Below are 26,107 nucleotides of genomic sequence, written 5' to 3'. Positions count from 1 at the left end.
CCCTGCTGTACCCTGGCTTAGAATATCTTACTTTATGTGCTTCCTCTAATGAGAGCCTGTCATGTGCTTGGTATGACACAGCACTCTAAGAAATCAGACAGTAACTATAGTTTGAATCTGGAATGTTCCCCAGGGATGCATGTATTGAAGGCTATGTCCCCAGACTGGTGATACTGGGAAGTGGTGGAAACTTTAGGAGGTGGGGCCTAATGGAATGAAGTTAATTCATTAGGGGAATGCCTTGAAGGGAATGTTGGGACACTAGCTTCTTGTTCTCTTGTTCACACTCTTTGCTTCCTGGCCACAAGATGACTCATTTCCTCCATATGTACTACCACCATGATGTGTTGCCTCTCCACTGGCCCAAAAGCAACAAAGCTAACCAACTATGGACTGAAACCTCTAAAACATGAGGAAAAGTTTATTTTGGCTTACAAGTTGTTTATTTCAGGCATTTTTTAACAGGAATGAGAAGCTAATAGTCAAGATAAAGATGCCAGGGAAAACAGGCCTTTAATGGGAAGATAATTTAGTTAAAAAGCATTAACAAGGAAGCTGTGTAGGAAAATGAAGTTGAGTAAGTGTCCCTTCCCCCTGCCAGGCCTAGGATTAAACCTGACAACCAGGGAAGACAAGAGAAGGTAAATACACAGAGCACAGAGAATTTTTAGGGCACTGAAAATGTTCTGTATGACACTATAATGGCGGATGCAAGTCACACATTTATCCAAACCCTCAGAACTCACACTAAGTAAACCCTAATGTAAACTAAAATTTTAGATAACTGTGATGTGTCTATGATTTATTATTGTTACAAATGTACTGCTGGTAAGGCATGTGATGGTGGGGAGGCTGTGCACGTGGAGGCATGTGATACATGGGACATCTCTGTACCTTCTTCCCGATCTTGTCATAAACCTAAAACTCCTCTTCAAAAAAAAAAAAAAAAATGCAGGAAAAACATTACAAAGAAAATGACAAAACACCATTGGATAAAAGACCCAGGAAAATGATCTATGATGTTCACAGATGGGAAGAGGACAGTTCTTCTCCAAGTTAATCTAGGCACTCAGTGTCCAGGTTCCTCGGTCTATCACTGGGGGGTCTCTGACCTGCTAATGTCCCTGGTTGTTTCTTGAAATGGTACAGCTGCTGCTTTAGTCTTGGCTGCCTCCAGCTTTGTGTTCCTACAGCCCCCTCTACAGCCCATTGTCCACACAGCAACCAGGGTGAGGCTACTGCATGAATAAGTCATTCTGCTCAAAACTTCTACAGCCTTCCCAACCTACTTGGGTAACAGCCCAAGACCTTAGCACAGGCCACTATGTGGGATGCCCACACAATCTCCCCACTCCCATCCAGTTTCCTTCTCCAGTCTCTTCTGGGTCCTTTGCACTGTGTGTTGGAAGGTTCTTCCAGAGAGCAGTAGAGCTCACTCTCCTGCCTCTATATGATGGTACCACCTCAGAGTCCTTCCTGTTCATCCTGAACAAAGCATCACATCTCCCTTAGTCTCCATTCCCCAGATCCTTTCTTCTTAATAGCACTGACCACTGTCTTCTTGACAGACTCTAAATTCCACAAAGATAAGGACTTTATTTTGAGCTACTTGCTTCATATTTACAGTTCTTATAATAGCTCTCAAGTTCTTATGCTAGCCTGGGATATACGTGCCATACTAAAAAAAATATTTATTGAATGACTAAATGAAGAAATGCATGTGATTAAAAATTTTGTGACATAATTTTCCTAAAACCAACTGATTCCAAAATTTATATGACCAAACAAAGGTGTACCGATAGTACAGGCAACCATAAAAATGAACAAGAGGAAGTACTCACCCTGTGAGACCTTCAGTTGCAAAGCCACAGTAAGACACTGACGTGGAATACAGAGCACTCAAGAGTCCATAGACCAGCACAGGTGGATGTATGAGGGAGTGACAACGACGCTCACAGGTCATGGAAGGAATATACTATTTTTATTCATTTATTTTTTTGAGATGAGGTCTTGCTATGTTGCCCACGATCTCGAACCCCTGGGCTCAAGTGTTCCTCCCACCTCAGCCTCCTGAGTACCTGAGACTACAGGTGCACCACCATGTCTGGCAGGAACAGACTCTCAAAAATGGTGCTGGTAACTCTTTCACCCACATGAAAACATAAAACTGAATTTATACCTTATACTTAACAAAATAAAGTCCAGGTAATTTTAAAATTTGACATTCAAAAACCCTCTAAAACTACAAGGAAAAAAAAAAGATTAATCTATGACCTCATGTTGGAGAAGGCTTCTTAAAGACCCATGTGCGCACACATACACACAAAAGGACAAGACATACTGGTTTGACTTAATTTTAAACGTGAAAAAAATGCATCATAATGACATCTAAAAGACAAGTTATTAACTGGAAGATATTTACATGTATGAAAGCAAATTGTCAAATTACTCTTGCAACTGAAGAAAAAGCCAATAGAAAACGAGGCAAAGAATATAAACTAGTGATTCAGCAATTCAAGGAGACTGGAACTGTCATACATTTGAAAAAATGCCCATTAGTAATCACAGAAAAACTTAATAAAATAGTGAGATAATATTTTTCACTCAGATTAGCAAAAACTAGTTAGATGGTACTGAGTATTGACAAGTTGTAGAAGGAATTCTTGATACTGCCAGTGTGACTGACAAGTAGCAGAGCCACCATGAAGAGCCACCAGGCACCACTTCCACTCTGCACAAGGAGCCAGGCAAAAGACTCTTTCTTGTGACAATGTTTCAATAGAAAATTACTGAAAATGTCCATTCACAGAATAAACCAAATGTGCTAAATTTATTCATTAGAGTATAGTGATTATAATTAACTAGATCTATATCTATCTCAAGAGTGCTCCAACACAGATTAGGTAAAAATAAAGTATACAGACAGCTCGATGATATTTACAAACATTTCTAAAGCACCAAATAATACTGTTGCCTTACAGACACGAGGTGAAGATGAAAAGAACAGATTAACACATATACACTCACTGTACTGGTCGCGTCTGTAAGGGAGCAGCACTGTGAGAATGAAAAGAAACTCTTCTTACATCTCAATGTTTTATTTCTTTGGAAAGAAAAAAAGGAAAGGTATTACTTCGGGACAGTGGGAATGAGGTTGTTATTCTTTTAGGTTATTATTTTAAGTATTTACTAATAGTATACTTCCTCTGGTGCTCAAATTCATGCCTTGTTTCAATATAGGCAGAAAAAAAGGATACTGCTGTACACACTGAGGATGCTGTAGAACTTTACAGCTGATTTAAATTGATAATCAAAGGACATGTCAACATCAGTGATTTTAGCCTTAACTGACGGGTTGAACATTCATCCTCTTGTAAGGTGAGACTCATGGCACTCATCAACATGATTACTTAAAAGCAATCTACTGACTTCATTTAGACAAGGACTTTTGAAGGAACAACCCCATGTCCACATTAGGTTAGTCAAGATTCCTTTCCTCCAGTGCCATCTGGTGGAAAGAAGAGGCAACTTCATTTGTGCCTTCTGCCCCATGATTTTCAATGAGCTCCCTCTTGGTTCTGAGGTTACCACATAGTTCACTATTAACTGTTCCCTTTCTTTGGAGTGTTCATCAAACTGAAAATTCTTCAGCCTACAGGTTAAATATGAAGCAAGTGAATGGTGGTCTTCGCTCTGAGTCAAACTTGTTTTGGGGGACTTTCTTGGCTTCCACTCACTTGTCTTTTGCAAGATACTGTTTACAGCATACTGCTCTTTTACCTTCTGCCCAGAGAGTTCATCTGTAATGTGTTTTAGTCGGATGAAGTCTTAGCTTCCTCCCCCAGGTTGCTCTGCACTCAACAATCTGCATTCACCCATATTTCAAACCCTCTAGAATAAAAAATCCCAACAGCTGATTTCTAGGTAAAATGTTTTAGTGTCATTTTATCATTTTACTTTACATAAACTTATGATGGTATGAATTTTCCATTTAAAGAACTTTTCTTTTAAAATACAACAGTCAATATAAATATGCAATGGGAAATATAAATAGTTCTTTCAAGACTTTGATGAGATAGGAAAAAAATATACAGTATTTTAACCAAGAAATCAATAAAATAGGCTAGATTTTTTCATTAAAGAACAAACATTTTTTAAAAGGGGAAAAAATCCAGTATCAAGGTTATGAATCCCCCAACTTGCAATACTGAGTTCCTTCCATTTATAACTCAGAGATGGGACCAAGCAGGATAGAAAACGCAGGCTGCACTCAGACAACGTAAGTCAATTCTAAACGGCTTTCCATTACTGTGTGGTGTGGCTGACATTCCAGGAGAGTTTATAATATGACTTTTAACTGTTTCCAAATTAGCACTAGCAAAGGACGGAAATAAAGTAAGCCAAAGGCACACACTTCAGAGGCTCAAAACTGATAGAATTTTGATGTAGATCTAAACTCAGCACGTTTCGGTCACTCCATTTAGATGATCCTGTAGGTTCATACAAACACACTTCATTGTAGGTTCTTTTCCTTCCTCCAAGCTTATGATGAAGAGACTAATCCCAGTATTGGGACTGACTGACGACAGTTCAAATTTTCTCAGGGATGCTGGTAAGGAACACTTAAGGTCAGTCAGAAAATAACCAAACAGGCTTCTCATGTAAGCACCATGACTCACGACTAAGACACTGGCTACTAATCCTGGAGCTCCACTGTCGGAATTAACTTCAGAGCTGCGGTTTTTTTCTAAAGGAAATATCTCTGCCAAAGAAGCTTCCAGATTGCTGCTCGGAGCTCCCGCAGAACACTGTTCTTTTTGACCTGCTTCTTTCAGGATTAGTTGACACAGAAATTCAAAGAAGTCTTTTCCACGCATTTCTACCTGTAAAGAAAGAAAATGTGAAATGAAGGGACATTAATGACCTCCTTAAAACAAACATGACATAACTGCCTGCTTTTCTAATGGGTCCATGTAAGTACACAAAAGCAGATGAATCTCAATCTATATTTCTGATCATTCAGTCAGGGATTCCACAGGTATAGGTAAGTGCCCACCACATTTCTGGAGGCAAACCAGGGACACAGATGAGTAGGATACAGTTCCTACTTCCTGATTTCAGAGCACTAGGTTAAGGAAATCTACAAGTGAACAGAAAGTCATAAAACAGTGCTTGCCAAGAAACTATCTGGCACTTCAGTTCAGCTGGAACTACAACAAATCTTTCTCTTACCAAGGTAATATAAAGTCTATCAGAAAATTACATAGATAAAGAATGGGGGGAAAAAATCACCAATAGCACAATTCAAAGAAGACAATTCAGTAGAAGCATGAGCACTGTGAGGATGTCATTCAAGAGCTGCAGGGCAGCAGAAGCCAGGGTTCACGTTCTGAATGATTTGGCCCTTGAGTGATTTGCTTATCCCCCCTTGAACAGCACCACGCTTGCCTTCCTAAACACCACCACTGCCCGCTATTGCTTCACTATCAAACCATTTTTTCTTAGATGTACAAGAATATATCTCCTTAAATCCATCATCAGTGATGGCTGCTAACTTACCAGCAAATGAGAAAGAAAGGATGACTTAAAAAGGAAAAAGGAAATAACATCATGCAGAGTTGTTTTATAAACAAAGCAACTTTTGAACTGCTTGGCTATAATTCACAAACATCTAATTTACAAGTGAGTCAGATTCAGCCATCCTGACATTGTTAAGTCCACCAACAAGGCGACTGGGGACAGTGGTACATACCTGGTCTAATGTCTCTCCTTCAGGCGGTGTAAACACAGGGCATTCTTCCCCCGCTGCTTTGGCCATTGCCCTCAGCTCGCTGAGCGGCTTGCCTTCCGCAGTCCCGTATTTCTGTCATAGTTCAACAAAGATGCCTCATGAATTTGCAATGTAACAATTAAGTTCAGGTTTTTGGCAAATTTGGATGGCTCCAGAAATAAGCTTAGTTTCCTGTATTTGTTTTAGTAGTCTATCTCTTCTAAACTGAATGTATTCGGTAGGAGGCCATGAAGCCTAGAAAGTACAACAGAAACCTTGAGTGGTATACTATGTTCAAAGAGGGTTGTATGGAAGAAATGATGGCAGGCTTTACTGAACAAATACAAGTTTTGCTCAGATTCCTGGGCTAGAGATGAACACACGCAAAGCACCGCACTGGCCACCTCCTATCCACACACTCTCTCTCACTTGGTCCTCACAGTGGCACTCTGAAGCAAGTACAGAATATTCCTCCACTTTTATAAGGGAGGAAGCTGAGTATCAAGGAGGCTAAGCAACTAGCCTCCACTTTCACAGACAGTAGTTAGCTAAGTTAAAATCCAAGCCCAGATCTGGGTGATTCTAAAACTCACTTGTTTCCTAGGCCCATTAAGGCTGAACCCAAGCAAAGGACACACAAGTCACAAATGAAATCAATGGCCAAGAAACATGGGGAAACCACCTCATTAGGAATCAAGAACACAAAAATTAAATGGCACCATTTTTCAGCTATTAACTGCAAAATCAAAGAAATTGATGATATCAAATGTTGATGTGAAAAAACTAACTCTCCTAGACCATTCATGGGAATATAAGTTGGTTTTTTTGAAAGGCAATTTAGAGCTAATATAAGAAAAAGTATGCACTCAGCAATGTCCATTTCTAGAAATAAAATAAACATCTTTGTAGTTAATTCTAACATTATTTACATCAGCGAAAATCTAATCACAACCTGGATGCTCATTAGTAGTTGCTGGGTTATATAAAATATGGAATATCCATGAAGTCATTAATTAGGTGATTATATCAAGGTGCATTTATAGGCACCAAAAAGTGGTCAGTATACAATAAATGAGAAATGCTGGTTTAAAAGCAGTACAAAGAATTCTATTTAGAAAAATGTACAAACAGGAAAAAAAATGAGGAACATACATACCAAAAATGTTCAGTGTTTATCTGTGAGTGGTATAGATTTTTTAACTATTTTTCCCCAAATCATTTTTAATTCCTTACAATGATAATGTGTCACTTGTATAATAAAAAATTTAAAGAAAAAAATTGTTAGTTTGCACTGATGATGCCAAAAGATCCTAACATCATCAAATAGAAGTCCAATAGTAAAATACCATTTTTATTAAAATATATGCTTGTTTTGCTATGAAGATATATATATATATCTACGAAGCAATCTCTATTACTAAAGGGATCAGTAAAAATTATCACTTGCTTTGATTTCAAAGGAATGGAAACTTTCCTTTATTATGTATCCTGAGTCCCACCATGAAACACACTGGACACCTGTGCAGAGACCAGTGTGGTCCAGCTGCTGACCAAGGAGCACTAGTGAAAAGGGACACAATGGAGGAAAGGAAGGACACAGGCACACCTGGGGGAGATGATTCCTCTGGACCTGGGGAAATCACACAGGGTCAAAGCCTGACAGGTGAGTGGAAATCTGCCAGGTCGAGAGTAAATGCTCCAGGCAGTGTGGAGCACAGGCCAGATGTTCACGTGGCTGGCTCTTTTGCCAGAAGCATTTGGGTGATTCAGAGAAGACCCTGAGAGGCCTGTGATCAGTGTTCCACAGTATGAAGTGCAGGGTTAGGTGGCTATGTAATCCTGGGCACAGACTTGACTTCTGTGTGCTTTGCTTCATGCATCTATAAAATGGGGATTAAAATGTGAGGTTTTTCAATCTTCACACCTAGATTATGAAGCTGAATGAATTTACAGTGCTTGAAAAGAATGCTAGCATGTGGTAAGCACCATGCCAATGCCCAACTAGTACTCCGAGGCTACACATGAAGCACTAAGGAAGAGAAGGCGAGGCGGCGACAGATGAGTTCACATAGCACTATGGGAGCCAGGTTAAAGAAAATTAGTGAACTGTTTTAAACAGGGTATAGCAACCACACTTGCAAAGGATGACTCAGGCTGCAGTTGGAGATTAGGTTAGGAAAAGAGAGGGCAAGACAAGAAAGGAGAGAAATCACTAGCACATGACTGAGGTAGGAGAGGACATTGAACTGCTCTGGGATGGCGGCAGGGGTTTGCAGAGAAATGTCTGCATAGCTTCCAGAACTGAGTAGAATTGACTAAATGGTAGGTGGTATGGCATCAGAGACAAAAAGCCAAGAATGAATGGCTTGCCCAACAGGTAAAGCAGGAGCAGCTTGGGGTAAAGGCAGCTCATCCCACTGAGGGGAAAGTAGCTGCAGGGTGTACAGATCAGACACCAACAGGAGGCATGCAGCTCAGGCAAGCCATCTCAGATAAACAGAGATTTGGAAATCACTGGGATTTCACCAACTGAAATCACAGGAGATGAAATTACTCTAGGAGAGAGCACAGGGTGAGAGACGGCCACGCACACTGACGATGCTTTCGCCTACTGTGATGACAGGCACTGCTCAGGGCTCAGAACATCCTGAACAAGCTCTGAGCCCTGGTTCCCAGGCACAGACTGAGCCCACATGCAGTCTTTATGCTGGAGCTCTAAGATCCATTCCAAACAATAACAGAACACATGCATGTTATGAGAAGCCATTCTTTAAAAATGTCCTCAACATTTTGTAGAGCTAGCAGGGATGCTAATGAGCTACAGGTTAATTTAAGAGAGTACAATAAAAATCAAACCTTTCTAGGAGTCTTGGGTTCAAATCTAAGTTCTGACATTGCTATATGTCTTTGCTAAGTCAGCCTTGGCAAGACTAATTTCTGGTATACAAAATGGGCGAGAGGAAAATCTATTCATACTTGTGAGGAGTAGAATTGGAAGGTAAGAATTTTTCACTTTTAAACTCTTGCATATAGTTTCAAATTCTTACAAATATATCTTCTTTCATAATTCAAGATGCTTATCACATCTCATCTAATTTTCATAATTTCAAAGGTGCTACCTACAGGCTGGGTGTGTAGCTCAGTGGTAAAGCACTGCCTAGCATGAGCAAGGCCCTGGGTTTGACACCTAACACCACAAATACTCAAAAAAAAGTACAACGAGAATACATAAAAGTGACTGTCACATAGTAGATTCCAGTAGGACCACACTGAATTTTTAGCTACATAAAATGAGGTGGCTAACTGAAATTTTATGATAAAGTACAATATATAAATATCATGGTTTGGATATGGAATGTCCCCCTAAAGCTCATGTGTTTAAGAATTGGTCCCCAATGCCAATGTTCAAGAGATGGGGTTTCTAGGAAGCGAATGGATCATGAGAGCTCTAACCTCATTAGTGGATTAATCCATGGATGATTAAATGGGAGGTGGTGGAAATTTTAGGCAGGTAGGCCTGTTTGGAGGAAGGTTACTGGGGACTCTACTTTTCCCTTGGGGATTATATTTTGTTCCTTTCCCCTCCCTCCCCCACCCTCGCTCTCCTTGTCTATGTGAGGTGAGCAGCTTTCCTCCACCATGATGTTCTCACTCATCTCAGTCCTGAAGCAATGGAACCAGCCAACTATGGACTGACACCTCTGAAACCGTAAGCCAAAATAAATCTTTCTTCTACATTATTTTTCTCAGGGGTTTGTCACAGCAATGAGAATGAGACTAACACAATAAATAAGTCACTTACCCTTTCTCGAAGTCTTGAATCATACTTTATGGTCATGTCTTTGCAAAACATGCTTTGCTTCAAAATCCCATGCATGGTCTGTAAAGAAAAACACAGCTGTTCCTTTTCTTATAAAAAATGTTAATCATCATGAAATATCAACATAATACATGACACCTTTGTTATTAAAGATTAAAAAAAAAAAAAGCCAGAGACCAAGCAATAAATTTCCTGTGTAAATGCCGCCTCTGGCTGGGGCTATAGCTCAGTGAACTTGACTACTTTGCACAGGGTTCCTTTCCTGGCACCACTAAAACCAAAACCACAAAAAAAAAAAAAAAAAAAAAAAAAAAAAAAAAAAAAAAAAAAAAAAAAGCCTCTTCTGTTGTGCTCATTCTTTTGTCTCTCCATACCTCTCATATTTTCTGCTGAACTATGTCCTAGTTCACAGGATAGCCAACTGTAGCCCACAAACCAAATCTAAAACATCACCTGCTTTGTAAATAAAGTTTTATTGGAACACAGACACAAGATTCACTCATGTACTGTTTTGACAGATACCTCAGAGCCCACAAAATCTAAAATTTGTATCATCTGGCTCCTTACAGAAAACGTAGGCTAACCTCTCTTCCATTTTCTAAATCTCCATTCAGGTGTGTCTGAACTGCTGTTTAATACACCCATCAGCCTTAATTGCAATCCTATTTTTGGTTCTAGAATTTGTACTTGGTTTAAAGTTTACTGTTCACAGTTCTCTGCTGAGATCCTCAGTGTCATCTCTCACCTGTGCATAACATGGGTATTTTAAGGTCTATGGCAACTCCTGGGTCTGTTTTTCATTTTGCTCATTTGTGTCCATGCTTCCCTCTTTTACTGTGTATCTGGCTACTTTTAATGGACATGAAACACTATATTAGCAAAACTACAGAAATGATTTAAGTCTACGATCTACCTTGCTTTTTCACCCCACCCCATAAATTAGACTATCATTACTATTTTATACACGTTATCAGTATTTCTTTGTATTTATGTTTACCTTTGCCAATTTCTTTGCTCACTGTTCTTTTTCTGGAACTCAGACCTTCCTTCTGGAATTATATTCCTTTCAATAGTTTTTGAAAATGCCTTTAGGCCCTGTCTGTCTGAAAGGTTTTCATTTCACCTGTATTCTACAAAAAGGTTTTTCAAACCCTAGGTTAATCCTTGCCATCTCTCAGCACACTGACGAGGTTCTTACTGATACTGACACATTTGTAGATAGCCTTACTACTCATCTAGAGGATGATGTTTGTCCTCATTCTTCAGAATCTTGGCTTTGCTTTGATGAACACAGATGCGGATCTCTTTTGTATTTACTGATTGGGACTGGTTACACTTCCTGGATCTGAGATCCACTGTCTTTTAGTGATTCTGTAAGACCAGCTAGGACCCCTTTGAATACTGCCTCTTCCTCATTTTCTCTGACATCTCCTCTTGAAAGACATTACAATTTCCCATCATGTCCCTCACATCTTTTAAACTTACATTTTAAATCAGTCATACTGTGTGGCATTTAGGTTACTGTCAATCTTGCCAGCTGTGCGTAATCTACAACTTAGTATGTTCACTGAGGTTTTTGTTTTTAAATTATTCCATGCTTTAAATTGACTATTGATACATAATTTACAACAATAAAATACACCTATTTTAAGTCTACAGTTTTTTGAGTTTTGACAAATGTATACGCCCATCTAAGTACCAAAATCAAAATACAAAAGAATTTTATCACCCTGAAATATATCTTCACACCCATGCCAGTAAATCTTTCCCACCCTGGACCAAGCAACAATTGAATTGCTTTATAAAACTGTACAGTCTTTTCCAGAGTTTCATATAAATAGAATCATGCAGTATGTTCTCTTTAGTGTCTTGTTTCCTTTGTTTAGCATGTTTGAGATTCATTCACGTTGATACATGTCTAGTATTTCATCTTCAGTGCTGAGTTATATTCCACTGTATGAATATACCACAGTTCATTCATCCATTCACCTCCTGATAAACAGATTCTTTCTATTATATGGCTGTTTCAAATAAAACTGCTACTTAACAATGATGCACAAGTCTTTATGCAGACATATGTTCTTATTTCTCTCGGATAAGTTTCTGGGACTGAAACTGCTGGGTAATAATCAGCATGTGTTAAACTATAAAAACTGTTTTCCAATGTAGCTGGTTTCTTTTACATTCTTACCTGCAATGTGTGATTTTTAGATGCTCTACAATCTTTAAAATTTTAGTCATTCAAATGTTATGTGCAGCAGCATCTCACTGTGGTTTTAATTTGTGGTTTTAATTTATATGATGATCAAGGATGCTGAGCATCTTTTCATTTGTTTACTGGCCTTGAATATATCTTCTTTTGTGAAGTTCCTGTTTAAATTCAAATCTTTTGCCCCTTTTTAAAGTTTGTCTAACTATATTGAGTAGAAAAAATTTACACACAGATTATATATACACATACACTCACATATATAACATATATAATACATATAATACACTTACTTATAATTTTTTCCCAACCCATGGTTTGCCCTTTCATTTTCTAAATGGTACCCTGCAAAGAACAGAGAACTCTCCCAGGCGCAGTGGTGTACATCTGTAATTCCAGCAGCTCAGGAGGCTGAGGCAGGAGGATCACGAGTTCAAAGCCAGCCTCAGCAAAAGTGAGGTGCTAAGCAACTCAGTGAGAGCCTGTCTCTAAAATGCAAAATAGGGCTGGGGATGTGGCCCAGTGGTCGAGGGTCTCCGAGTTCAATCCCTGGTACCCCCACCCCAACAAAAAAGAAAAACAAAACTATTACTTGAATAAAATCCAGCTTATATAATCAATTTCAAATTATTTTTTTGTATGGTGCAAGGTAAGGGTTGATACTCATGTTCACTGTGTCATCACCATTTACTGAAAAGACTGCCCTTATGCAATGAATTATCCTGGTACCTTTGTCAACACCCTACTGACTGAAAAAACAAAAGTTACAATTGACTATATAAGTGTGGCTCTATTTCTGGGCTCTCCAATTTTGAGAAAAAAAAAAAAAAATCTTTCATCTGAGTTTTCAAAGTACTTTCAATCTTCACATCTTCAGAATATACTTTTAAAAATCCACTCCCTACCTCCTCTTCCCCTTTTTCCTCCCAGGACTCCCAACTACACATGTATTGGATTGTTAGACACTGTCCCATACTTCCCTGAAGCTGTCTGTCTTCCCTATTTTAGCTTTTCTTTCTTTCCGACCCACAGTAGATTTGGAATGTTCTGTTGCTGTCTTCAAGTTCAATGACTTCTACAGCGCCTAACCCGTTAGTTCCATCTTGTGAAACTTTCATTTCGGGACATTGTATTTTTCATCTCTAGATCAACCTGGTTCTTTTTTAGGATTTTTGTTTTTTATCCTCTATTTCTGACCTCATTTTTCTTTCTCATTCATGCTAGGGAGTGATCATTCTGGAATCACTACTACGTGCCCTGTGCATTCAACAAAATCCCTGCACTCTGGCTGGTGGAGACTCAAATGCTTCCCCGTCCTCTGTGAGCTCTAGGAATTGTTCCACTCTTCTCTCCTCTGCAGCTGTGTCCTGCCTGCCCTCATGTGGTGTCCCTCCACCGATATGCAGATAACAGTCCAAAGATTTTTTTTTTGGTTGAATTTTTTAAAATTTGTGCTGTTTAGTTATATGCGACAGTAGAATATATTTTGACATATTTAAGTGGACCACTATACATATTTCTAGAGTTCTTTCTCTAGTTCTTATCTAGTTCTCTGAACCCCAAGTTTTAGTCACCTTATTGTCCCTAAAGTCCATGCTTTCCTTCCTCAAATCACTAGAACCATCAAGCTCTATTTTGTACCCCCTACCAGAGTCTGGCAATGGCCTTGGACGGTCCAGGGCTCATTTTGTTTGTTCCACCTCATCCAGGCATCCCAGAGCCATGGTGCCTGAAGTCTAAGGTTTCACATTTTAAAATACTGTTTTTTAGTTGTAGATGAACACAATGCCTTTATGTTATTTATATATTCACATGCAGTACTGAGGATGGAACCCAGTGCCTCACCTGTGCTAGGCAAGCACTCTACCACTGAGCTACAACCCCAGGCCCAAGGTTTCACGTTTATTGTCGAGTTTTCTAGTTGTTTATGCAGGGAGGTAAAACTCCAACCTTATTATTCCCTCATGGAACATCAAAAAACTCTCCTTCCACTGAGTTTTTACAAATTGACTTGGTTCTTTTTAATAAAATTTGGTGTCATTTTTATAGAGATCTGTTCTCTAAAGAAATCTATAGCTTTATGGACTCAGAATTTTTTTACTGTCTCTGGTCATTCTATTTTCTGATGTGACTGTGGGTTGATCTCCTATCTGTCATTCCTGCTGGCTTTCTCATGATACCTTAATTTTTTGTTGTGCAATTTTTTTCCAAAGCTATTCTAATTTAAAAATTACTTAAAAAAAAAAAAAAGAAAGAAAAGAAAAAGAACTGAGTTCAATGAAAAGAAAAGAAAGGAGTTCACTTAGGGATGAGTGAGTGGGGAGGAGGTGATAACTATGTGATTTAATTCCCTGTGGGCTCTGGTGACAGATCTTTCAAGCTTACACAATTGTTGAGACTTTGGACCTCTCAGCCTAGACCTTCTCCCTAAGCTCACCTGCTTTGCCCTCATGAGGTCGCTGGAGAAAGCATGAGTAAACTTCACTTTATTCAGAAATCTACCAGCAGCAGCTGCTTGTTTAAATCCAGTCTCTGAAAGAGGTTCATCCACTCCTTGTCCTGTGGTGAAACAAAGCATTCAAAAATATAACCAAGGGGTGGAAATCGAGCCACATGTAAGAGAACAGAAACCGTGTCTACCTCATTTTAATAAAAGGTTTCCTTGGGTACTTTTCCACATAACTTTTCAGAGAACCAACAGTGAATTCTGTAAAATTAATCCATGATTCTATCAAGATGCTGTGAAGGGCCTTATTACTACAAAATAATTAAACCTTATATGCTTGGCATTAGTGGGTTCACAGAATGCAACCCACTTTTCCAAGGGGAAAAGCCAAGCCACCAAAGATCCCTGGGCTGCAATGTGAAAACTGACATGGGAAATACGGAGTTGCTGCCACATCGGCTCAGACTGGAAGGTTTCGGGGAGGAGACCTGCTGCATGGGACAGCAAGGTGGGAGAACTGAACTGAACTGAAGCAAGGGGTCCTCTAAGGAGGCTAAAGTCATCTCAGGCCAACGGTAAACTCAAACGCAGATCCTGCTCAGGACAAACCGCTCATAAGAGAGGATAGCAAGCTATCCATTGACTTTGAGCAAATAGTTCAGCCAAAGATTCAACACATACACAAGAAAATAATCCATCATGAATGAAAGTCAGCAGAAAAAACAGATTTAGAACCAAGAATTCAGACACTGAAATCAGCAAAGAAAACCTATAAAATTAATTATGAATAAGACATAAATGTTCCAGACAGAGGTCTGCCACGAAGCTGAGGCAGGCAACCCCAATTCCTCTGATCACACCAGAAAGATTTCAGATGTGTCACTCAGTAACAGGCACAAATTTATTAGAAGGAATTGGAAAAGGGAGAGTGGGTCCTCTCAGAGACAGGAAGAATGGCCTGCCTCTCCTGCTCTCTAGTTTTACTGGGGGTCTCAGAGACAATTCCAGAGAGACCCACCCGGGTCCACCTCAACTTTTGACTAACAGCAGGATGACAGCAGGCTTTCAAGTTCTCTCTGCACAAGCAAACTCTAGGTTTGACACATGCTGTTCTTAAAGATTTTATGGTTAGGGGGAATTATCCTTACTTTCCCAAGTTCTGGGATTTGGTCTGTGTAAGGGTCACAAAAGCCCCCCTTATAGGGTAACTTATGTTCTTTTTATTGGCATTTTAGGCCTTCATTTCTCCTACAGATAACAGGTTGTTTGATGAAAAATAAACATATCCTGTCAACTTACACCAAGCAGAGCTGCAGGTAAATTGCTTTTTTAAAAAAGAAAGGACACAAGGGTCAGCACAGGGGACCGAGTTTATAGAATTCCCTTAACCTCATGTTCCCACTGCTCACATCTGTCTGTTCCTGATCATAAAGATACATTAAGATAAGCAATTAACAGGAAGCATCAAAATCAACCAGACAGCTTTCTAACAGATCAAATAAATCTTAATAATGAAAACAAGAATTGCTAAGAAAGGGAAAAAAACCCTCAGTGGATAGAAAGATGTGATTGAGGGGAGGTGTAATGAATTCAGAGCTGCACACAGAATGCAGCACAGATGCAAGGAGAAGGAACACAGATATACTGGTGATAACAGGGAAAGAATGGGAATTCCCAACATGCATTGTTTTAGTTCAGGCTACTATAACAAAGTGTCATAGATTAAGTGGCTTATAAACAACAAATATTGATTTCTCACAGTGCTGGAGGCTGGAAGTGCACGATCAGGGTGTCAGCATGGCTGGGTTCTGGTGAGGGACTCTCCCAGGGTACGGAATGCTGACTTCTCCCTTATGTGCTCAAATAGCAGAAAGAGGGTGTGAGAGCTCTTAAAGGTGAGCTTTTTATAAGTCCTGCATGCTCACGCGGGCACCCTCATGACCTAATCACCTCCCATCTTTGGGAGACAGAATCTTTGGACGTGAAAAATGGAGAAAATAAACATGTGAAATAGCAAATGAAGAAATAAACATGAGATAATGGCTGAGTTTTCAAAAAATGAGGGAAGACACTAATCTACACATAAAGGAAACACGGTGTATATCACATAGAATAATTTTTAAAAATCCTCCTAGATATATTAAGGGAAACTGAAGAGCACTAAAATCGAAGAGAAGATTTTCAAAGCAGTTATAGAGAAAGATGTAAACATGGAATACCATTTGACTGGCAGAGACTTCCTCACAGGAACAATGAAAGCCAAAATAAGAATAGATTAACATCTTCCAAGTACTGAAGAACTGTCCGTCCAGAACTGTGTGCACTGATTGAAATCACCTTTACCATCAACCCATCCATACACACCAAAGAACCTTTCAAAAAACATAATTCTGGAAAGAAGGTCAGAGTTGCAAAAGAAATGACAAGCAGCAAAGCTAGCAGGTCATGTGCAAACACTGCCTGAATGACAAATACGCAATAATGTCCTGTCAAGTCATTAAAAAAAAGACTGATGCTAGACAATAATAACATAAGTCCTTTGTATTTTTCAAGAGGGGAAATTAATGTTATACTTCATTTGGTATTGTTAGGGTGAATATTCATGTTTCCCTAAAATTGGTATTTTAGGGAGATGGTGATGGTATTAAGAGGTGGGCCTGTGGGAAGTGATTAGATCTTAGGGTTAAGCTCTCATCAATGGGATGAATGACCCTATGAGAAGAGACAGTTCTTAGCTGGGCCTGGTGGCACACACCTGTAATCCAGTGATTCAGGAGGCTGAGGCAGGAGGATCATAAGGTAGAGGCCAGCCTCTTTGCAAGACTATCTCAAAATAAACAATAAAAAGGGCTGGGAATGTACCTCAGTGGTAAGAGTGCCCTTGGGTTTAATCCCCAGTAGAGGAAAAAGGAGCATGAGCATGCTCGGGCACAAGAACTTTTGCTTTCTGTTCTCAGTTGTGGGAGGATGCAACCAAAATATAGCAGTCTGCAAAACGGGAAGCAGACTGGGAAGACCGTGATCTTGGACTTGGCCTCCAGAGCTGTGAGGAAATAAACGTGTGGTTTCAGTCACCAAGTCCATTGTCATAAACTGACTAAAATGACTATGAATGGGAAAACAAAGGCAACCATTAAAAGACCAGAAATGGTGGAACCAGTAGGGAAGGTAAGACAAGCCTGAAAAAAAGAACTTAAGATATAAAAACCAGTAAGAATAAAGAGGAAGTCTACAAAAAGAAGGGGAAAAAGAAAAAAGGAAGTCCAAACACACCAGTAACCAGAATAAAGGTAAACAGACTTACCAGCTAAAAAGATTATGTATATTTTTTAAAGAACTAAGAATCCAACTAAGTTGGGAAAAGAATACAAAACGAAAAGACAACAACTAAAAATGAATACAGAGACGTTTATTCTCATTCCATGGTCAGTTTCTAATGAAGTAAGACAAACGAGCGGTACTAAAGGACAAGGTGGTGGCTGTGGATCATGGCCGAGGATAACTTGGGTGGGGTATAAGTCATTCAAAAGCAGCTTCATTTAAGTGTCAGACTAGTAGTCGCCAGAAAAGGGAATAAAAACCGATTTCTATAAATCCCAGGTCACTACCCCTCAAATAAAACTAAATGCTTTTATAATCACAGCACAGAAATAGCAGGTCTAGCTGAAACTTCTCCCAGGATAGTCTTTAAAAAGCCTAGCTAGATCACAGGATAACTGAAAAATCCAGAGTCCATACTAACAGAACAAGGGAGGAAGAATCAGTTCAGAATAAAGTAACAAACACACAGAAGAATTAAAGCTCTTGGTTACTACTAAAAATAACTATCTGAGCTGGAAAATACCATTAACACCACCCGGAAAATTTCACGTTTCCAAATAGGAATCATTTTAAATCTAGACAGTTATATTTTAAGACATCTAGAACCAATATAACTTTTTAATCAGCTGACTAGGCCTCTTCAAAGCTACATGTAAAGAACAATTTGGAGAAGTGGTTCTTCTTTTGTTTATCTGGTACTGAGAATTGAACTCCGGGATACTTTACCACCAGTCCTCTTTATTTTTTGAGATAGTCAGGCCCTAAGCAACCTAGTGAGACCCTAAATTGCGGAGGCTAGCCTTGAACTTATGATCCTCCTGCCTCAGTCTCCCGAATCGCTGGGATTACAGGTGTGCACCACCTTGCCCAGCTGGAAAATTTTTCCACTCATTTAGTTCAGTCAAGAGATTTATTCCTCTTGGTTACCAATTGCTCTGATCTTGTTCTGTGGCTGTTATATACTTTAAGTCTGAAATCTCAATCCAAGTATATCCCAGAATAGTGCTGCCCCCAGACCACTCCACCCTACCCAATCTGATTAACTCACATATCGCATTAACATAAGGCAGAGAACTAGAATAACAACCGGATTATACCAACCTTGAAGTATTTTCTCTTTGTTCAATCTTGTTTCCCCACTAAAATAGAAAGAGGGAAGAAAAAAAGCTTTAATACCAAATTATATCATTTTTGAGAGGAAGAAAACCAGTCATGAAGGGTTATGATATTCATAAAGATAACACACTTCATAATCAAACCTTTTAACATACTTCATAATCAAACCTTATAACACACTTCATAATCAAACCTATAAAAATGCAATTCATCCTACAGCTCTAATTATGAGTTCAAAATTTCAAACTACCCCAAATTAAAATGTATAGATTAGGGATCAATCTTAAACGAACTATAAGAGGAAAATGCTATTTAAAAAATACTTACATATGTGCACACATTATTTTGTTAAATAGTCTTGTCAAAATAAATATATTACTCAAAACTACTTTTAAAGGCAGAACCAAAACATGAAGATCAGTCCTTTCACTGATCTTGAACTGAGCCAAGGAAAGGGCATCAGAATGGAATAGGAAAGAAGTGTGCAAACCTTAGCAACATTTTGTAGTACTGAAAACTATTCTGCAAACCACTGCACACTGCACAGAGGCTTAGGCAGTACAATTTTTAGGAATTAAAAACCAAAACAAACTCAAACAACCTTGAAGCAACCAGAAGTGTGAGAGGACTAGAAAACTGGTCACCAAATAACTAAGGAAATGGAGGCTGGAAAGGAAAGAGAGGAGAGGAGAGTACATGGGCAAGACTGGATGACAGGGTAGACCCATAATAAAAGCAATCCTCAAGTAAGTACAAAGTAGGATCAAGGAGAATCCAATTGAAACTCTTGGGCTTTAAACAAATGTTTGTTGAGGCATGACCAGGAATACAGATCCTGCACTAGAGTGGCTGGCCCAGACATAGTGTATGCAAACATACAGCTTTACCAGATAATGCCAAAGTGGTTCCACCAATTTACACACCCCGGTGGTGTGGTACACTAAGCTCCCAAAACTCAGTAAGGTCAGAGTTTTCACTTTGTGCCAGTCTGGTAACTGAACAATTCATCTCACTTTGATTTTAATTTGCAATTTCTTGATTACTGGAGAAGATGCAGCAGTTTAAAATAATAATAAAAATCTCAAGTGGGATTGATTTACTCAGAAAAGAACTGCAAAAGACCTTCAAGTCAGAATCACCAACTTTGAGTCTCTGCCTGGACTCCTGCCCATTGTGATCAATCACTGCCTGGAGCAATGGATCTCAAACTTGAACCTCATCAGAATTACCTGGTGAGCTTATATTACACCACAGCCCCATTACTGGGAATACCTGCATTTCTTCATATTAAAAAGACTAACTGCTATAATCTTATTTCTAATAGAAAAGGATTGTAAATACTCCAAATGTACATTGACAGGAAGTTTGTTTCCCCAACCATGGCTCAAAGAACCATTTATTAACGGTTTCATTAACAAACGGTGGTATATACCCAATGGAATAATGTGTAGCTGTGTCCTTTGAGACTGTATGTAAAAAGATACATAATTAAGTAAAAAAAAAAAATCAAGGTATAGAATAATATAAAAAGAACACCACCTTTTCAGGAAGGAGGGAAAAAATATTTGGATCTGCACAACAAACACTGGGAGGACACATAATGAAACCAAGAAACTTGGTCACCTATGGGTAGGAAAACAGGGAGAATAGTTTTGATTTCTAAATATGTTGACATATTAGCTTACAAATAAAAATATGATAAACAAATGAAATTACTGTACATAGAACTATTTATGCTTTGGTAAAAAATAATAATCCAGAATTCATTTGGAATCTTAAGAAGTGGACACAAAAGAGAATATTAACCTCTACTGTGCAGATGGATTAGCAGCGCCCAGGACAAGTTCAGGAAACCCTGTCATTTCTCATCTAGAAAACAGTACTATGCATTAGATTCAATTCCTATCTTAACCGCATAATCATACTGAGATGAAGAGTAAAAGAACTGCTGTTAAAGTTACCAAAAATGAAACACCAGCAATTTGATAGTTTTGTAAAGGTGCTTCCCCACCATCTAATGATTTTTGGCAAAAGGAGAAAAATGGCTGTGATGTAATGCAGGACTTCTTTTAGCTATACATCAACAGAGACTGCTACTACATAGTGGTATTATAATAATCACAAGATATTTTTGCCTTCAAACCACTTTATAAATATACAGAGTAGGAGTCCAAAAACTGAATTTTCCCTAAAACTTTTATAAGAAATTTAGAGCTTTTATCGGCTTTACCAAGAAGGTTACATAAATCCTTGAAGCAAGTGTTTAAAATTAGTTTGGGGAGTAGAAATGAGATGGATAAAATAGGTTTTACTATTAATCCATTTCCCTTACTTAACCGAAGTTTGGCTTATGACACAGCAGAGGAGGAGGAGGCAGCTGAAAGGTCACAGGGATATATTTTGAAGGAGTCAGGAATAACACCACTCATTTTCAAAACTGCAGTGTGATCCACTTCCAAATTACAACACCCAACTCTGCAAGAATCTAAAGACTTATGCCAAGAAATGAAGTCTTATGACGAGCCATTTATAGGCCCACAAATATGCATCATTTATTTTGTAGTTTATCACACTGTTCTTCATTTAAAGGATTTTTTTTTAGTCCAGATTTATATTCTGTGGAATTTCTTTAGAAATCATATGAAATTTAATTTTCCTATTATGTCCTTTTGAGGGATTCGAATTCAACAGACAATACTCAGTTTGACATAGGAAAGACAATCATGAGAAATGAGTATACATTTCAGAATAAATATACTTTAGTGTACATGCAAATATAAAACCTCTCCTGATATTTAGTCATGAATATAGCTTAATCCTAATTTCTTTACAATTAATTCATTTGCAAACAGGAGATTTCAAAGGTTAGTAATATAGAGACTCTCACTAGAAGGTTTGAGAAGAAAAACAGGGCACAGTGGTGCACGCCTGTAATCCCAGCAGCTGGGAGGCTGAGGCAGCAGGATTGTGAGTTCAAAGTTAGCCACTAAGCAATTCGCTGAGACCCTCAGCAACTTAGCAAGACCCTGCCTCAAAATAAAATATAAAAAGGGCTATGGATATGGCTCAGAGATTAAGCGCCCCTGGGTTCAATTCCTGGATTAAACAAAACAAAACAAACACTTGTAAGATACCCAACTCATGATACATTTTTGTTTATACATAGCTCCATCATGGTTGTAAAGGCTCTCCCCAGTTGACCACCCCAATGCCCATGAACCAATATCACAGTAATATAGCATTACATATGTATTTAAAAAAGTATTAAAGTACAAATGATTTAATACTGCCTTGCTTGCCTTTTTAACGTCTAAAACAATGATTAGCATTTAACAAAAAGTACTCCACAGAAGTAGAATAAGAAAGATCAATTTGGCTATCAGTAGGCTTTACTAATTGATCATCTTTAAGTCATCAAATGTAAATTTACTTTACAAAAAAGTTTAAAGTTTTATAAGTCAGTTACAAATGGAAGTGAAATGGGTGGTTTTGCAAGTGACTGACTGCAAACAATAACAAAAATTATATCAAGGAACCAGGGTGTTCAGCAGCATTGTATCGGTTGTTACAGAGCAAGGGCCAGCCTGAGATGAGGCGGCCACAGCAGTCCTCTCACTGGTTCTTGTGATCATGCCAGAAAGATTTCAGACATGTCACTCAGTAACGGGCATGAGTTTATTAGAAAAGGGGACACTCTCAAGGGAGGGAGTGGGTCCTCTCAAAGAGAAGGACAGCGTGCCCCTCCTGCCCTCCAGTTTTACTGGGGATCCCTGGGAAATTTCCCCGAGTCCCACCCAGGTCCACCTCTTGACTTCTGATATCATAATTGCATCAGACTTTTAGGTCCCTATTGCACATGAGAAAGAAACAAGGCAACTCTGGGTTACTTTGATCCATGCTGACTAGTTCTAATTGGAATCTGTTCTTACTGATGTTGTGGTGAGGGGGAATTCCAATTCTGGAATCTAGTCTGTATAAGGGTCACAAAACCCCCTACCCTACTTTAGGGTAACTTGTGTTCTTTTTGGCATTTTGGGCCTGCCCTTCTGCATATAACAGGTTGTTGGCAGGAACCTAATATATCCTGTTGACTTAAACCAGGCAGGATTACAGGTAAACTGCTTTAAAAAAAAAAACAAAAACAAAAAAAACAAGAACTGGGTATCGTGGTGCATGCCTATATTTCCAGTGGCTAGGAGGCTGAGGTAGGATGATCATGAGTTCAAAACCAACCTCAGCAAGGCCCTGTCTCAAGACCCTGGGGATGTGGCTCAGTTGTTAAGCACATCTGAGTTCAATTCCCAGTATGAAAAATAATTTTAAAAAAGCATTTGGGGGTCAGGGTCAGCACAATGGATTCAGTTTATAGGAGTATTCCACTAGCCTTAAGTACCTCATGTTCCCACCACTCACAACTATTTGCCACCTATCAGGGGATGATAATGCCCACCTACATCTGTTGAAGTTTTCAACAATGCTGTGCTATCATGAGAAATTAGTTTAATAATGATAGACGTAAAGTTGGGAATCTTGGGCATTCTTTTCCAAAAATGATACACATTGGTCCATTCACTTCAAAGTATGAGAAAGACAAACACACATACAGTAAGAGTACAAAATTCATGATGGATTAGTTGCTTTAAAATTTCCTTGCATTGTAAAAATTATATACTTATGCATTATACATTATAAAGCTCCATAAAAATTTTCAACTCTTTAGTAACTCATCTTATTCAACTATGTTGATTATCAAATTTGAAATCATTTATTTTCCTGAAAGAACCACTAGTTGGTTGGGAGGGGGGGTTGTTTGTATTTTTGGTTTATTTTCATTTTTTATGGTTTTTTTTGCTCTAAGAACTCTCAAGAAAAAAGATGGAATGGCTCTGACAATAAAACAGTTAACCACAGCCCTCCTGATTATTCCAACACTTTTTCTCCATTTTCCTAAGTATAAAATTATTCTTATCACAACTATCTTATGGGGGGCAGAGAAGACTCAAATACGTCCAGTGATATTTAAGTAATATTCCAATACTAGGATTTAACACAATAAAAGAGGCAGAACACAATGGGTAAGTTGTTTTGGTTCAAATCCTGCCTACTCAACTTGCCACGTGAATTTAAGCAAGTTAAATGGCCTCTCTGCCTCATTTTCCTCACCTGGGAACTGAGGATGTCAGACTTCACCACTTATTGTCAGATTCTAATTACACCTGTGCTTGGTACCTAATAATTTATTAAGAGATGGTTTTTAAGTGATTCCTATGACGTTCTCTTACATAAAGCCCTTTTTAAGCAGAAAGAAGGAAATGAAATCCACATTCATATAACTTTGTCTATTAAGAATCTGAATAGGGATCACCTTACTTTTCAAGGGGTGCCTTAACTCTGACTTCCTAAACGAGGTTTTCAATCATTTGACACTGTACTGGATCTAGAAAGCACTCTCATGTTGGAAAAAAGCAGGGCGCGGGTAATCGGGCTTTAGTTCCTGTTTTGCTAACCAATTTAGCTGCATGACCTCAAGTAGGTCAAGAAGCCTCCCAAAGCTTTCTGTAAAATATGAGGGTGAGGGGCGGAAGGGAGAAGAGATAGGGAGACATTAAGATTTTCTGAGTCCTAAAAGGGCAATTCCAGATGATTCCCAAGATTATCTTCCTACAAGGGAAGAATGTGAGAGAAAACACATCAGTTAAAGTAGGCTTGACAAGGTTAAATACTATAAGGGTTCTTTCTTTATGAGTTCCATGAAAGCAGAAACAGTATCTTATTTATCCCTATAATTCCCTATAATGGCACATAAAACTTACTCAAAATGCTGGTCTGATAGACTATACATAGAGTTGAGAACCAATTGCATTTTGCTGGAGCTGTCCCTATAGAAGTTATTTACTTCTTGGATGTATTTCTTTCCCTCTGTTATGTCATACACTTTACCTTTCCCCATTTAATTTTCACAATAACCCAGTGAAATACGTATTCATTATCCCCATTTTGCATATTAGGAAACTGGTTGGAAAGATTAAGCCAGTTAACAGAGACTCAGGCTACAGGACTCCATCCTGGAGACAGATTCCAACTCAGCTATTTAACTTGAAAATTTTCTGCTCTTTAACCACTCTAAATGTGCACGTCCCACGAACACTCAGCAAATAGGTGCTGTGAAGGAAAAAAGAGCATAAAAACAGATTTAGCTCCATGCAATGTGTTATGATAAAAATATTTGTTCTGGGTGTCGGCAGTCTGCCAAGAGGAGGGCTGAGGCCCTCTTTTCTTTCTCAGAACTGTAATCTCTGGAGAGGAAGGAAATAAATCTGAAATACATGCCCGTGGAGCCAACTGCCCTGGTAAACCAGAGGGAACAGCAGAGTGGGAGAGAAGGCAGAAACGGAAGGCAGACAAGCATTAAAAATATCAGCCAAGGACGAGCAATTCTGCAAACTCTCTGGAATCTGCTGGGAAGCAAAAACGGTGCACACAAGTTGAGGAACAGGGTTGTCTTTCTTCAGCTTTAGTTCTGCCACTAAGTGAGAACCGTAAGCATTTACTCAGCTATAGCTGTTTCCTCACGTGAAATCGGAGTGATGCTGTTTAAGACCTGCCTTCCTCACTCGGGTAGTTGTGATAAGAGGGGTCGAAATGGGATAACCCAGACCAAAGAGGCTTGAAACAGTCCCTTCCAAGTCATCCCTCCGAAGACTAAGCCGGCCGGGACAATAAGAGATGACAGATCCATGCTCTATCCACCCACTCCACGATACTCAATGGAGAGAGAAAGGCCCCCTGCGACAGCAGTACTCACTGCCGGACAACGGTCAGGGCGAAGCGCGTCATCCTCACGTGCCCGGAGGGAGGTGAAGCAATGGCCACAGCTCTGCGTCCTAGCCCCGCGCGGCTACTGCACTGCGGGCTCACCTCGCTCACGGCACTTCCGCCACTCGGCCGGCGGCCGGCTCCGCAACTATAGGCGGAGACGGCCTCTTGCGTCATCCCCGAAAAGCCAATCAGAACGGAAGGAGGCGGACAGGTCTGAGGAGACTGGGGAGCGGTGAGGCCCCGCCCAGGGCTGTGGCGCTTGCGCTCCTGCGCGCGGGCCTGTGATTGGCGCGCAGCAGGTGCGTGCGGGCCCCGCCCTCAGATAAGTCTGTGGGATTCTTGGTTTGCGTGCTGCCTGCAGACTTAGGACAGAGATATGGAAGGCTGTGATTTTTGGTTGATCTGATTGGAGGCTAGGATGCAAACAGTAATCTTACAGCTGGGAAATGCGATGAATACCTCACAATGTACAGAGTCAAATTGCATCCTCTGAGCTGTTACTCCCTAATATTGGGGTAGGAAAGTCAGCAAATTATGTATATTTAGACCCACTCACTTTCATTCCCAGCTCCTCCTTGACCAAACTTTACTCAAGTTACTACTGGC

The 26,107-nt window shown here is 39.3% G+C and overlaps 1 protein-coding gene across 1 annotated transcript; it reads right to left on the bottom strand.

Moving 5' to 3' along the window:
* Positions 1 to 3,288: 3,288 nt before the first annotated feature.
* Positions 3,289 to 25,657, bottom strand: TIGAR (TP53 induced glycolysis regulatory phosphatase). The gene is made up of 6 exons (XM_079140378.1): positions 25,488 to 25,657; positions 18,668 to 18,705; positions 14,237 to 14,358; positions 9,573 to 9,650; positions 5,753 to 5,863; positions 3,289 to 4,883 (listed from the first exon to the last, which is right to left on the bottom strand). Exons 1-6 carry the CDS (start codon positions 25,517 to 25,519, stop codon positions 4,458 to 4,460), a joined length of 807 nt encoding a protein of 268 aa, XP_078996504.1. The 5' UTR covers positions 25,520 to 25,657; the 3' UTR covers positions 3,289 to 4,457.
* Between the last annotated feature and the right edge of the window lie 450 nt (positions 25,658 to 26,107).

The sequence above is a fragment of the Sciurus vulgaris genome, assembly GCF_902686455.1.
Source record: "Sciurus vulgaris genome assembly, chromosome: 5".
Lineage (NCBI taxonomy): Eukaryota > Metazoa > Chordata > Mammalia > Rodentia > Sciuridae > Sciurus > Sciurus vulgaris.
Note: the sequence above shows the minus strand (reverse complement) of the source record. Positions and strands in the feature narration are given on the sequence as shown.